This window comes from Falco peregrinus, chromosome 9 (genome assembly GCF_023634155.1).
Source record: "Falco peregrinus isolate bFalPer1 chromosome 9, bFalPer1.pri, whole genome shotgun sequence".
Taxonomy (NCBI): Eukaryota; Metazoa; Chordata; class Aves; order Falconiformes; family Falconidae; genus Falco; species Falco peregrinus.
Genome location: NC_073729.1, coordinates 29,828,862 through 29,843,568, shown reverse-complemented (window position 1 = coordinate 29,843,568; position 14,707 = coordinate 29,828,862). Strand labels below are relative to the sequence as shown.

The following is a 14,707-nucleotide window of genomic DNA, read 5'->3' as shown; positions in this document are numbered from 1 at the left end:
TATGACTGAAGTTGTTTTTTTCTCACAGCACAATATCTGACTATGTAAGCAACATTATCCTTAAGGAAAATTATTCAAGAAAAACTCCATAATAATTCTGCCCCTGCTATGGATTCTCAGCTCAGCAGAGCACATCAGCTCACCTCTCTTTTTTTGTTTTCCTTTTGGGTCCCCCACCCCCCCCCCAGTTTTATTATTTGTTTTTCTTTGGGTTTATGGGTCACTCACAACCCAGTTCCCTGAGCATATGCTTCCAGCCACTGATCATTTTAATTTGACTCCTAATTGTACAAAAAACATAATCTGTTCTCCTTTGTGCTGCTCAGAGTCCCACTGAAACTGGTGGGTATTTTGCCTTCTTAACCAGTAGGAAATTGGACATTTAATGGAAAAGTTTATAATATGACTCTAATTAGAATACAACAAAATGAAAGCCCAAAATTGTTTCATTTCAGCATAGAATATAAATAATAGTTATGGCTCCATGGAATTGCCTTTGCGTGTTAAAAATCAGTTATGGCAGAAACCACTCTGAGTTTCCTTGCTCCTAAGCTGCAGTGGCTTGCAAGCTTGGCACCAGCGAGGGTGGTTGCTTCTGTCCTCCAGCAGTGGATGGTAATGGATGTTTCTTTTCCTACTCTGCAGGAGGCAGGAATTCATGCCCTAGTATCAGCTGCTGTAACTATTTAAAAACAAAGTTCTAGGGGAAAAAAAAAAAAAAAGCAAAGGCATATTGGGAAAAATCTCTCCTTTGAGATGACAAGTTGTTTAGGACATAAAATTGCATCAGTAGGGCAGTGATCAAAACTTCCATACCAAGCCACTGCAAATTGAATTTGGGTGTGATGGTAAACAGTAACAGCAGCAAAAGGTGGAAACAATTTCCCATTATCCAAAATCACTAACTGGCCTCCCAGAAAAGAGGCAATTGAAGATATTCAGCCTTTTCTGAGGTTTTGAGAGCATCTAAAATGTTCTTCAGGATGCACACGGCTTTAGAAATAAACCTCACGCTACCAGGACATATAGACCAGATGACAGAGACACTGCTTCATCTCCAACACCCGTGATTCACAGCCAGACACTTTCTGCTCCCTCTGTGGAGAGCATGGTAACCTTTCCCTGCGGTTTCTTTCCATCTTGCAGAACTTAACAGGAAGTTATTTCCCTGGTACAGGAATTTTTAACATAGCCTAAAAAGGTCTGAAATTATATAATTCAGTCTTGTATTACAGATTGTGTATTTTGAGAGTTCTTTCCATGAAACTCCATTGCATTTCCAGAGTCTTCCATTGGTTTTAATCCTACTAAATTCCAAAATGTCTTTGATATTAGATTTATGCAACAAAGTAGGTTTGGTTTTTTTCCTCAGCTGCCAATTTATCTCTTCAGCTGATTTTCAAACTGGGATGAATCTGCAGCTATGAACTTCTACAAAGAGCCAGGTTAAGATTTGTCTTTGGGTAACTAATGTAGTTAGACATTTTTGAGAAAAAGGAATGAGAAATGGTCATTATCCATTATCTGCATGAAATATTTCAGAGGAAGACACCGTTTCTGCCAAACAAAAAAAGATATTTGAGCTGAAGCCAGACAAGAGGGAAACAAGATCACCTTATAGCACTGTGAGATTGCTCTACTAATGATGTTATTTCAAGTAAAACTGAAATATATATATGAAAAAGTGCAGATGGTGCATGGGTTTTACATGGATTAACAGTGTTGTTCTGGACAATGATTCACTGTCCCTTTTCTTGGCAGAAAATAGATTTTCCAGTCTTGGAAAGAAACATGTACATATATATATATTAAGAAATGTTTCTCTATGTGGAAAAAGAGCAAATTTGAGTGAAAATAGCATCTACCAGTGGAAAAGTTAACAGTCAGAATGAACACTTTAAAAAAAAAAGGTGTATTCACACTCTGCAGTTCAAGGTCAGAAGTGATGTATAACGTGGTGCAAATTACAGGTTGGTTGGGAGGGCGAGGGCCCAAAAGTCAATACTGGATTCAGCATCACTGGGAGCTTGGCTCGGTGCTGTCTGCTTAGTAGGGTCAGGGCTTCAAAGTGCACATGGATGATTTTAGACCCATAAGTTCAAAGAGTTTTTGCAGGTGTATCAGCTGGACCCGCTTTCTTTTAGTTACTCTGTAGAAACATGCTAGAAATATCTAAGAAAATGTTATACTTTGAAGGGTAAAGGATTAGCTGTTTATTGCAACCCTTGTCCTAGAGAAGTAGTTTTCTTAAGTTATCATGAATCCAATTGCAAAGGCACAGAGGAAATTTTTTTAAAAGGTAAAACATCTTAGAATTGTATTTATGATTATTATCTATATGATACTGTTATCCTTACTGATGTCATGATTTTGACATACACTATCTTGGGATCAATCAGCACTAAACCCAAATATTTTATTTCCATTTAGGAAGCCAGAAATTGCTTCCATTCAATGCTCTGAAGCTCCTGGGTTTTGTCCAGTTTTCAAAATTACAGTGAAATTTCATTCCCCTGCTTCTTCAGGACTGCACATTGCCCACCTTACATCTCTGCCTGGGCCTGCTTAATTTCGGTGGGAAAAATCCTCATCTGGGAAAAGGAGGAAGTATTCATCTGGTTACTGAGTTTGGATTTATTTTTTTTTTTCCCTGTAAAACAGCTATTTATGAGCATCTCAGAGGTTTGGAATGTCAGAATATGCCTGGGGGAGAACTGGTGGGAAGAGAACAGGTCACTCAGCAATTTATTATATGGACATCAGTATGACGTGCAAAACTTATGCTATTTATTACAGACACTGCATTTAAAGCATGTGGGTATACAAGCTTAAAACACCCTTTACTTATAAAATAAATAATGCAAAGTCCACTTAAATTAATGTTATTTCTGTTAAATAGCTACATCAGTTCACATCAAACTTCATGTCCAATGAAATCTTACTAAAAACCACTGTTGGAAGGACACATGCATTTCTTGTACCCTAGGTTGGCTGCACAGAAGAGGTCTCCACTGTCCTTAAAATGCCCACAGCAATTTAAATCATTTACATAAACAGAAATGGTTTTACAAGTAGGATACTGAAATGCATTTTCAAAGCTGCCCCAAACCCTTAACTATTAAAATGGACCTGACTGATCCTTTTGTGAAATCTTGATGGTGCTTTCTAATAAGTTACTTTTACCACTTTCATAAGATTGTGTCTGTATCTTACACAGACACAAAAAAAGAGGATTTCTCAGCACGAGTTACTCTTCTGTAAAGGTTATAGTAAACATGTCAATGCCTAATTAAGCAGAAAATGTTATCTGTGTTGTGGGGGATGTGCAGCTGTCTGGTACTTCTGCTTCTCCTAGTAAATCCTTTTAGAAGGACAAAGGATGTTGTGAGGAAAAATCTACACTATGTGTCTTCCAAAGGAAAAAATTACCTTCCAGTGAAAAATGGGTTAACAGTATTCAAGGAATTGGTGCTGAAATGGAGAATCAGATCTGCGCTGACCCAAAACTGTGTGAATGCTATTTGTTGTCTGTTTTGTCTGATTCCTTCATTGGATTCCCTCCTTATTTTTGTTTTGCTCGGTGTAATATGCTTGGCACTGTGATACAGCCTGGCAAGGGGCCAGCATTGCTACCTACGCTGTACAGTATCTCTAACACCGCGAGAACCATGTCAGTCCTGCTCATCAGTTCGTGCTGCTTGCTTAACAAGGTTACTACTCGTGACGTGTAGGAGCTTCTGCCGCCTCCATGTCCCTCCATTCTCCTAGTCCCCCTTAAAAACATATGAGCTCAGAAAAGGGTATATGGGAAGCATTATCTGGTTATTAGGGAAAAAGTTTAGGCAGGAAGGAAAAAATATTTTGGTCCTAGTGTTGCTTTTGCTGCCTGCCTCAGTTTGATCATCTGTAAATGGGGCTACTAATCTTTGCTGTACCCCAACATGCTAGCAAAAGGCTTATGTTTTAGTACTTAACACTTTAATATTTCTTTGCTGAAAGCATCTGCTGAAGAGCACAGTGTTCCTACTCCTATGTGATTATTACTTTATTGTGCTAAAATGATGTCCTGGTCATTTGCTCATAGCCATTGCTGTTACCTTTGTCTCTGGTTGTGAAGCTGCCTGGAGTCACCCCTGGCCTAAGTCAAGGCCAGCTCTGAGCTGCTGTGATCTGTGCAGGTCCTAGGACTGTGGGAAGGGTGTGAGAAAGATGGCTCACGTGGATTTCTTAACCCATCCACAGGTAGAACCATCATTTCCCTCTTATACTGCACTTTCATGCAGGAAACAGTTCCTAGTTCTGGATCGTGTCTTTGGCTTGATGCTAAACATGCTGGAAAGGGTGAGATGCACATTCAAATAGACTGAAAAATTGAAACACATATCTTAAAAAACTGCGGAAGGCTTTGTCCATTTGTTAATCAAAATGCTTCTGCCTTTTCTGCCCATCCCTTTTGATTTGCTAAAATGATATAATTTGTTCAGGAGTACCAAATTCAAGGGAGCAAAATGAGACAGGTTCTCAAAGAGCCATAAAATGGCTTTTCTCAGAAGATGAGAAGGGATTTGATTTTAAATGAATAAGACTTTTAGGCTTATTTACCTTGTGCTTTCTGAGCTTTTAGGGTTACTTCACAGCTATAAGTACTAGAATATTATTTTATTTTTGCTTAGTTATTTTTGAGGGCAGCTTTGATTTGGGGGGTTTGGTATTACTTTTTTTTACGTACCTACCTGCTACACAAAGCTAGATCTTATGGAAATACAACAAAGTACTCCTGTGACCGCAGGTGTGTTTGCACCTAACTGGAAGAGCTCATCAACATATCTTGTTCTAAGACCTGTGCTTCTGAACTGAACGTTTAGTCAACATTTAGTTTTGATGAGTGGCTGTCAATAACAGTGAATTGTTTCAATATCTGCTTGCATTGTGCATAACAGCTTCACAGTGGCTGTTAAAAAAATTACACTGGGGTTTGTGAAAACATACCTGAACCACTCGTTCTGCTCCATCCCTTCTTGTGGGGGTTTTGGAGTTAATTGCTGCCTGAATTGAGTCACTGTGAATTTATCCACTGACTGCAGGGAAGCCAGCCTTAAAAAATACTCTTCTCTAATTCTTCAGTTTGTTTTTAACCAGGTTATCTCCTGTAACTTAGGCAGAATTACTGCTGATATAAGGCCAGAAAAAAAAGTCCAACTGAATTCCTTAATTAATTTTCAGGTTTACAGCTCTTCCAATATCACATTCATCTTATTAAAATAATTTGTGAAAGAAAATATTTCTGGATTTTTTTCTAGTTTTCCAGTTTTATAGTTAAATTTAGCCTACCTCTGTCACATACTAATATTCTCCCGCAACTTCCAAGGGTTCTTGCCCTGAAATTTATGGATTGGCTTTTACTGAAGCACAATTTTCTTTTATGGTACATAGTACATTACTTTTATAAACAAAAGAGTTTCACTTATGCCTATTAGTGCTTTCAGATGTTGTATTTTGACATATAAATTATTTGTGTACATTCTAAAGTGCATTTTTAGGTGATCAAATGGCAAAAGGTTATTGTACCTAGCTGATGCTATGAACCAGGAAGATTATGGCAGTTATTTTGCTTCTTTTCCTTGCCAATTCTACCCTTTCTTTCACTGAGGCTAAAAACAGTGTGATAGAATTGAAGCTTTTAGTATAAACTTTAAATTCTTACATATGAATTCTCCAACTGTCCCATTACAGGACAGTTAGAATTATATTCCTGTGACAGGAAAATTATTAACTCAGAATCTCTGGCACTTATAAAGAATTATGATCATCTGCCAGCAAAATGCAGCAACCTTCACAAAAAAAGACATCATTTGGCTTTTTTCACTTCCAGAACTAACAGGCAATAAAGTTGTAGCTTAAAACAAAGTCTGGTAAAGAAAACACACAGTGAAACTAGAAAGCTCAAACTGTAGTGTTCTCCTTTAACAAGTTATTTCATATATTGACATTACATTTCAGGTTATGTCCAAGAGGAAGATTTAAAGGAAGAGGAAGATATAAAGGAGGAGGAAGAGGATGATGATGACAACAACTCAACTGCGCAGCTCCAGGGCAGCAATGACACTGGCACGGATGAGGAACACGAAGTGGGCCCTGAGCAGAAAGGGAATTTTAGTTACCAGAATTCCCCTGTCAGTCATATATCTAACCAGGATGCAGAAAATGAATCACTACTAAGTGACGGTAGTGACCATGTGGCAGATATTAAAAGCATTTGCTCTAGAGAGCCACAGGACCCAAAAACCAGCACCCACCCCAAAGCCCAGAATGAAGCACACGATTGCATGGATAAAATGACAGCAGTCTATGCCAACATACTGTCAGACTCTTACTGGACAGGCTTAGGGCTGGGTTTCAAGTTGTCTAACTCTGAAAAGAGGAGTTGTGACAACAGAAATGGAGGGAACAAAGCTGATTTTGATTGGCACCAAGATGCACTGTCAAAAAGCTTACAGCAGAATTTACCTTCCAGACCTGTCTCGAAACCCAACCTGTTCAGCTCGGTCCAACTCTACAGGCAGAGCAGCAAAATGTGTGGAACTGTGTTCACGGGCGCCAGCCGGTTTCGGTGCCGGCAGTGCAGCGCTGCCTATGACACACTGGTAGAACTAACGGTTCATATGAATGAGACAGGTCACTACCAAGATGACAACCATAAAAAGGACAAGCACAGACCTACCAGCTACTCAAAGCCCCGAAAAAGGGCTTTCCAGGACATGGACAAGGAAGATGCACAAAAAGTTCTGAAATGTATGTTCTGTGGTGACTCTTTTGATTCTCTTCAAGATCTGAGCGTTCATATGATAAAAACAAAACATTACCAAAAAGTGCCTTTGAAGGAGCCGGTACCAACCATTTCTTCAAAAATGGTCACTCCAGCAAAGAAACGTGTGTTTGATGTTAACAGGCCTTGTTCCCCCGATTCCACGACAGGGTCTTTCTCAGATACTTTTTCTCCTCAGAAGAACGCGAACCTGCAGTTATCGTCTAACAACCGCTATGGCTACCAGAATGGCGCCAGCTATACGTGGCAGTTTGAGGCCTGCAAATCCCAGATTTTGAAGTGTATGGAATGTGGAAGTTCCCATGATACCTTGCAGCAGCTCACGACCCACATGATGGTCACTGGCCATTTCTTGAAAGTCACAAGTTCAGCTTCAAAGAAAGGAAAGCAACTTGTTCTGGATCCTTTAGCTGTGGAAAAAATGCAATCACTGTCTGAAGCACCAGCCAGTGACAGCCCAGTTTCAAAGTCAACCAGTAAATCATCTGCAGAATGCATAGCTCCCACCTCTGAACTAAAAAAAGAAAGTAAAAAAGATAAAGTGGATGATGCAAACAAAGATGAGAAAGTAAAAACTGAAGAGTATGAGGACACTCTTCAGAAACCACTGGATCCCACAATGAAATACCAGTACCTCAGAGAAGAAGATTTAGAAGATGGTTCAAAGGGTGGTGGGGACATTTTAAAGTCCTTGGAGAACACTGTCACAACAGCCATCAATAAAGCTCAAAATGGAGCTCCCAGCTGGAGTGCATATCCCAGCATCCATGCAGCTTACCAGCTCTCAGAAGGAGCTAAGCCGTCTCTGCCTGCGGGTTCCCAAGTACTGCAGATCAGGCCAACAATCACCAATAAACTGAGGCCCATAGCTCCAAAGTGGAAGGTCATGCCTCTGGTCCCTATCTCAGCAAACGTGGCCCAGTGCACTCAAGTAAAGAAGGAAACCGATGACAGGGAGGAGGTACAGAAGGACTATGCTAAAGAGGGCATCCAAGCCGAGCCTGCCTCACTCAGCCAGAGCGAGAGAGAACCTCTCCTCAAATCCGAAGCCTCTGCGGAGCCAAAAAAGACAGAGCCATGTCCCTTGAAAGAAGAAAACAAAATTAAAGAGGACAGTGGAAAAGAAAAGCCAGTCCTTAAGGAACCAACAGCAGCTTCTCTTAGCAATGGTTGTGCTGCTGCCAACCATTCGTCTGAACTGCCTTGTGTCAACCCCCTCAGTGCGCTGCAGTCGGTACTGAATAACCACTTGGGCAAAGCCACTGAGCCTTTACAGCCTCAATCCAACTCCAGCCCCAGCTCTAGCACAATTTCTATGTTCCACAAACCTAACTTAAATATGATGGAGAAGCCAGTTTTATCTCCTGCTCCAACCCCACAAAAGCCTGCAAGTGTATCCAGGCACTATTTGTTTGAAAACAATGATCAGCCTATTGACCTGACCAAATCCAAAGGCAAGAAAGCTGAGTCAGCTCAAGCACAATCTTGTACTTCTCCACCTCAAAAACATGCTCTATCTGACATCGCTGACATGGTCAAAGTTCTTCCCAAAGCTACTACACCAAAACCTGCTGCATCTTCAAGGATCCCATCTATGAAACTGGAAATAGATGTCCGACGCTTTGAGGATGTCTCAACAGAAGTCTCCACTCTGCATAAAAGGAAGGGCAGACAGTCAAACTGGAACCCTCAGCATCTTCTCATTTTGCAAGCTCAGTTTGCTTCCAGCCTCTTCCAGACATCTGAAGGTAAATATTTATTATCAGATCTAGGCCCACAAGAGCGCATGCAGATTTCGAAATTCACTGGACTGTCAATGACCACCATCAGCCACTGGCTGGCAAATGTCAAGTATCAACTTAGGAAAACCGGAGGAACAAAGTTTTTGAAAAACATGGACAAAGGACATCCAGTCTTTTATTGCAGCGACTGTGCATCTCAGTTTCGAACCCCATCTACTTACATTAGCCACTTAGAATCTCATCTAGGTTTCCAAATGAAAGACATGAACAGGCTGGCTGTGGAGCAGCAAACCAAGGTAGAGCAAGAAATCTCCAGAGTTTCAGTTCAAAGATCTCCTGAAACAATAGCTGGAGAAGAGGACACAGACTCTAAGTTCAAATGTAAGTTGTGCTGTCGGACATTTGCAAGCAAACATGCAGTAAAACTTCATCTAAGCAAAACACACAGCAAGTCACCAGAACATCATTCACAATTTGTAGCAGAAGTGGATGAAGAATAACTCTTAAGGTATGCATGCTCTATAGTGAGTTTTAATTTCATTTTAAGGAGGCTTCATAAGACATTCATACTTTCTTAAATGTAGGAAAACAGTATAAAATGCATAATGTACTCCTGCTTCATTAGTCTAATTGCATGTACATACCCATTTTATAACATGTTCAAGAAGAGCTTGGTAAATGCATAACCATATTGCCCTACATAGAAAAGTTGCTTCTTATTAATACTTTTAAAATAGCTGTTTCCCCAGTTCTCACTCTCTTTGTTTTAATCGTTTCACGTCCTATGCATTTCGATGTAGAATGCAACAACTAATGCTACCTTTTGCAATGAGAATGTAAAAAACAGAAAAAAAGTGCTGAAAACCAAAAGATTGTTACCTCTTTCAGTGCTAACACACCAGTAAATCTGATTTTGATGGGGAAAAGAAGACAATTCAAATGGCAAATTAGCAAAATCTTAATTAATCAAAGTCTCACATAATCTCAAACCCAGCCTCAAGAATCTACAAATAACTCTGAAAAGTTCATATCTAGAAGTTCGCTTATTCTTTTGTTGATATTTGGATATCTCGTTTTGTAAAATATTTTCTTATCTTACACTTACTTAAACACTTACTGTTGTGAGTGGCTTTTTTTGTCACATCATTTTAACCTATCTCTCCATCATTCCTTTCTTAATCTTTAAGATGTTTGATTATATTTTGTTTCATGTTGGTGGGAGTGCTAGTCAATTCATAAACATCACTGACTTCAGTGCAAGTTTTCATATAACCTGGGGGGGGGGGGGGGGGGGGGGGGTTGCTTAATTGAGAATGCAGCTAGATTTTTAAAAGCTTAGTATTTCAAAGACCTGTTAGTAGGATGCTTCTACATCAGTGTTGCTATTTTGTGCTGAAAGATACACCAACCGAAGTATTGCCACAACCAATGTTTATAACATGTAATGTAATATTCAGATGGCACACAAGTTTTGCATTTTTAATTTTACTTGATTCACAAACTTGAATATTCTTGATTTAAATAAATATGCAGAACATCAACTAAAAGTCCAAATAGAATTTTTTTGTTCTAACCAGTTTATTTCCAGAAAGGCTCTGTTAGTCATTCCCAACAATTTCACCAGCAGACTCAGACTCTGCTTCTGTTCACAGAATAATCATGTGCAGATTCAGATTTTCTCCAACATGTTCATTACTTGAATAACATTCAGAAAATGAATTCATCAGACAGTCAAAATTAAAGATGTGTTGTGAGTTGTCACTTACACCACCTGCTATTGTGGCTATTCTCTGGCTAATTGAGGGCGCAGGCACTTTGAGGATGAATACCCGTTTGTGTGAAGATTTCACGTTTGCTGCAAATATTCATGAAGCTTTAAGAAACACTTTCCGTGTACAGAGCCAGCACAAGGACTATGCATCGCTTAAGCTGCATTAAAAAGGCTACTTTTGAATAATTTAAGACACTAATCAAAGGGTTACTTTGGGACGGGTAATAGAAGCTATTACTATAGAGTATAACGTCAGTATTCAAGTGCAATAAGATTTAAGTTTTGCATACATCTTGTACGTGCTGTCTGCATTTGACTAGATTTATGCTTTCTGCATATTTTAGCCACCAAAATTCTGTCTTAACTCAAAAAGAGTTGTTTTCTAAACAGGGCTAATATCCTTAAGTTTCTGTTTTGGCATTTTTAACCCAACAGATAAATGTTCCTTGTTTATCTGACCGTTCAAAATCAACATACCTGACAAAATAACAGAAAGCTACAAGAGATTGGTTAGGAAAAATATACCATACTTGGTTTCCTTCCCCATCAGTTAATGATTATTAAGATGCTGACATTCATAGTTCTCACACAAGATATTAGAGCAAACCAATAATTTGGGTCCTATCAAACAAAAGCTATCTGCCAAATATATTAATATGACAGTTATTTTGGCACATTCATCGCTTAATACATGACAAGTGTTTCAGATTTGGTCTTAAAAGAACCGTGTTATTACTAAGAGGCAAACCAAACACCCACCTTTATAAACATGTTACTATTTCTGAGGATTTGGGGAACAAACACAAAGGAAAAAAAATCTCTAAGGGAAAAAAAAGTGGTTTCTGCATTGTAAAAATCTGCACAGACACATCACGAGTGTTACTCAGGTGATATGTAACTACATAAACAAGGTACTGTCCTTCCTGCCTTTGGGTACCAAGAAATTGCTGTCCTCTTAATACTCATCCATTTCTAATTTATATCAAGATGCAGGTTGTATCTTACCTTTGAAAAAATATATTTAAATTGCAATGACAGAGTGATAGCACTGTTATCTGGAACTATAATTTTAGTTGGTATGCATGATAGCACAAATTGTATGAAATGATGGGGTATTTTGGATAGCATTGTAAAGATTTTATTACAGTTTTGGAGCCGTAAGCCTCCCGAAGTTCTGACTATGTTACAAGTGTGGAGGCCAGAGTTTATTCATATGGGTTCTTTCCTGAGATCTGGAAGGAGACTAAATCAAATAACAGGGATTTTCAGAGTTTGCTTACTCTTACCATGTTATTTTTAAGATTCAGTATATATTTGAATAATAACATAGAGGAGAGCACAGTATTTAGAAACAAGAAATATAAAGCATACTGAGATTCTTAAAACATGCACATGCATTTGTGTTTACTTCTTCTAGGCTATATTGTAGTGAAATAGAAACAGAAATAGAGAAAATATATGAAAATAAATGGAAATAAAATAGTGGAAAGAGTAACACCAGTATAGAAATGCATTAAAAACTTTCTATATTTCAATAAAATTTACTATTAAAGGTTATATTTTAAAATGTTAGCTATCATTACAAATATAAATTAATAATCTGGGTTAGTACTGTAGAAAAAAGTGTTGCGTATGTGGATTTATTTTTAAGACCTCTGTGAGGCTGTTTATAAGAAATTTGCTATAAATTTCTCTTAAATGTAAAGACATATATGTCTGTTTTATATTCATCTTTGGTGTTTTCTTGAATTCTTCTGACTGATACGGGTTTAGCAATATAACGTAAAATTATGTGTAATATACACCAATCAGACATCTCTATTCTCTTTCATTTAACCCACTTCAAATTTGTTTTTATTGCTATTCTTCACAGAAAACCCATGAACATTAGAGACTATGGCTTTAATTAGAAGTAATTTGTATGTTGACTTATACCTTTGAAGAACATTTGTTCATTTTTGCAACTAAATTAGAATTTTTATGTTATCCTGAGAAAAAAGACAACGCAGAATTGTCTTTCTCACTTTAGATAAAGTCAGGTGAGACTGGCTATAAACTGGTCAGTAATTGAGGCTCTCTGTGGCCTTATCTACAACTTCTTATAGAAATAAGTCTCTATAGAGTCAAATTCACCAACTTAATTGGGGAGATTTCTTTTTCAAAAGACGCTGATAAGTAAACAAGCAGCTACCTGAGATGAACTAATTTGAAAGTAAGGCTGCTGCAAAACAAAAAAATGACTCATAATGATAAACAGTTTTTCTCTGTTTCCTCCTTTGTCTTTTTTTAACCATCAAGTTTAAAGCTTCTACAGCGCTTTTTTTCTACTTTATAGGAGACAACTGACATTCTGTGGTAAATGGAAGAAAGAGCAGAGCAGAACTGAAAATCCTCTAATGCACTGACACTAACTTGCCCTCTATTGTTGAAAATGAGCAGGCAATCATGATTGTTCATCAAATGGCTCCTAATGCAGTTAAAGCATTCAGCTATAATTTCTCCTTGCATTTATAATTACTGTCATAGACTGCACACCTCAGTGAGCAGATTAAAGCTATAAACTATTTAGCCGTAGCTTTAAGATGAGGAACTTGATTTGTCTGGCAGCAGTTATTTGTTAGAGAGCTTGACACTTCACATAAAAATGACTCAACTTGATGAAGAACAATGCAGTTTAAGCAATGCAGTGATTTTAAATCAGTCATTATACCACGCCCTGTAAGAATTGCAAAGCAATTTGTTAAATGATATATAGGACACGTAGATAACTGTATGTGTTAAGTATACCAAAATAGAAGATTTTTTTCTTCTGTGGATTTTATTTTCTCATCCCTCTGAAACAGTAGGAGCTGCTCTGAACATCATATTCCACTATTAGCCAGTATTGGTGTTACATGGGCAAGGACAGTTGCATGGATTAGTAGCCCAAAACTATATTTTAGAGAATTTAGCTTGCTCTTCATCTTTCATTTCTTCTTAGCAAGAAACATTAAAAACTGAGAGACCCTTTCAGGAGAATCAGACATGCTGGAACGTAGCTGCCTACAGTTATGTCCATCAAGCCTTTGTAAGCAGAATTTATCAACAGAACTGAGGGTTCTGCTCACCACGTCACCAGCCAGAGAGAGAGGGTTCATTGCAACACGCGCCTTGAGTGTGCGGTTCAAATGGGACTTTTCTGACAACAACTTGTTCGAAAATGATGAGTTCTCAGTGGTAAAAAAATTCTTTAGGGAAGTCCCATTTTGAAATAGACTCTTGCTGTAATAAACTGGGTAAAGTTGCTGAGTACCACGAGAGCAAGAAGAGGAGACAGGAATAGGAAGAGGAATAGGTTGGCCTTTCCGCTGTGCTGGAGGAGAGATACAGAGTTCATCTTCAGTAAGGAACTACCTCCAACCCATCACACCTCCCTCAAAATAGTCCTGTTGGGGTGACACCTCAGTTCTCCTAATCCTCTGAAATGTATCGATTTCCCCAAAGTGGTAGATGAGGTTATTTTTTTTAATTTAGTATTTTTAAATCTTCAAAATTTTCCTGTATAGCACTTTTTCAATCTAGCAATAGTCCTTGTAAGACTAATAATAGTGTGTTCCTGGCTTCCCTGAGAGCAGGGTCAGGCCAGATGACACATCAGAGGGTGTCAGCACAGATATATCAGTGCAGATTTACTTGCTTTTTATGAATACTACAGGTTGCTATTAAGATCAATATTATTTAACAATGCATTAGCGCATCCAACTCACTAGGTCAACCCATATTGTTTCTAGGCTCTGTATAAGCACACTGTATATGACAGTTTCTGCCCCTAAAAGGCAGGAGCTCTTCTGCTCACGAAGAAACAGCAACTTTTAAGTATTTCAACCAGATTTTAACTGACCTTGAATAGCACCTACTCCTCAAGCATTCAGTATTCATAAGGATATCAAAATCTTGCCTTCTCCTTGTTGCGCCTGATATTATTAAATGCTACAGCCTTCATAATCTATAGCAGAACATTTTTACCCAGTGAGATTTCAAAGGAAGGGTATCTGAGTCTTATTTATACATTTTATACCTTAGCAATCAAATCGCAAAGATCAATAACAAAACGAAAAGACATAAGCAGTACCCAGCCCTCAAAAGCACCTTTCAATAAAAATAACATAATTTAGCAGGATGATCACTCAGTGCAAATATGATGGAGCACAGATGGAAAAAGGAAAATTATAGATACAGCTTTATGGGAGGAGGAAAGGAGGAAGAGATTTTTCACTATTTATTGGGATAATGAGCAGATAATTCATGATTATTAAGCTGTAGTCTTCAGGCCTCATTCTGCAGCCTCTTCCCATCTCCTCAGTTCAGAACTGCGTCTTTTTGTGCATC

General features: G+C 38.3%; 1 protein-coding gene across 5 annotated transcripts in view; it reads left to right on the top strand.

Annotated features, from left to right (window-relative positions):
• Window positions 1–14,707, top strand: part of TSHZ2 (teashirt zinc finger homeobox 2) — a 232,021-nt gene that overhangs the window by 132,478 nt on the left and 84,836 nt on the right. For 4 of the 5 annotated variants that reach the window (XM_005235929.3, XM_055813798.1, XM_055813800.1 and 1 more), the window contains exon 2: window positions 6,001–9,076. In XM_005235929.3, coding sequence (XP_005235986.1) covers window positions 6,001–9,068 — 3,068 coding nt within the window. In that variant the 3' untranslated portion in view covers window positions 9,069–9,076. Of the gene's footprint in view, window positions 1–6,000; window positions 9,077–12,674; window positions 14,678–14,707 lie in introns of those variants that run through there. The other variant, XM_055813802.1, reaches the window with a different exon arrangement.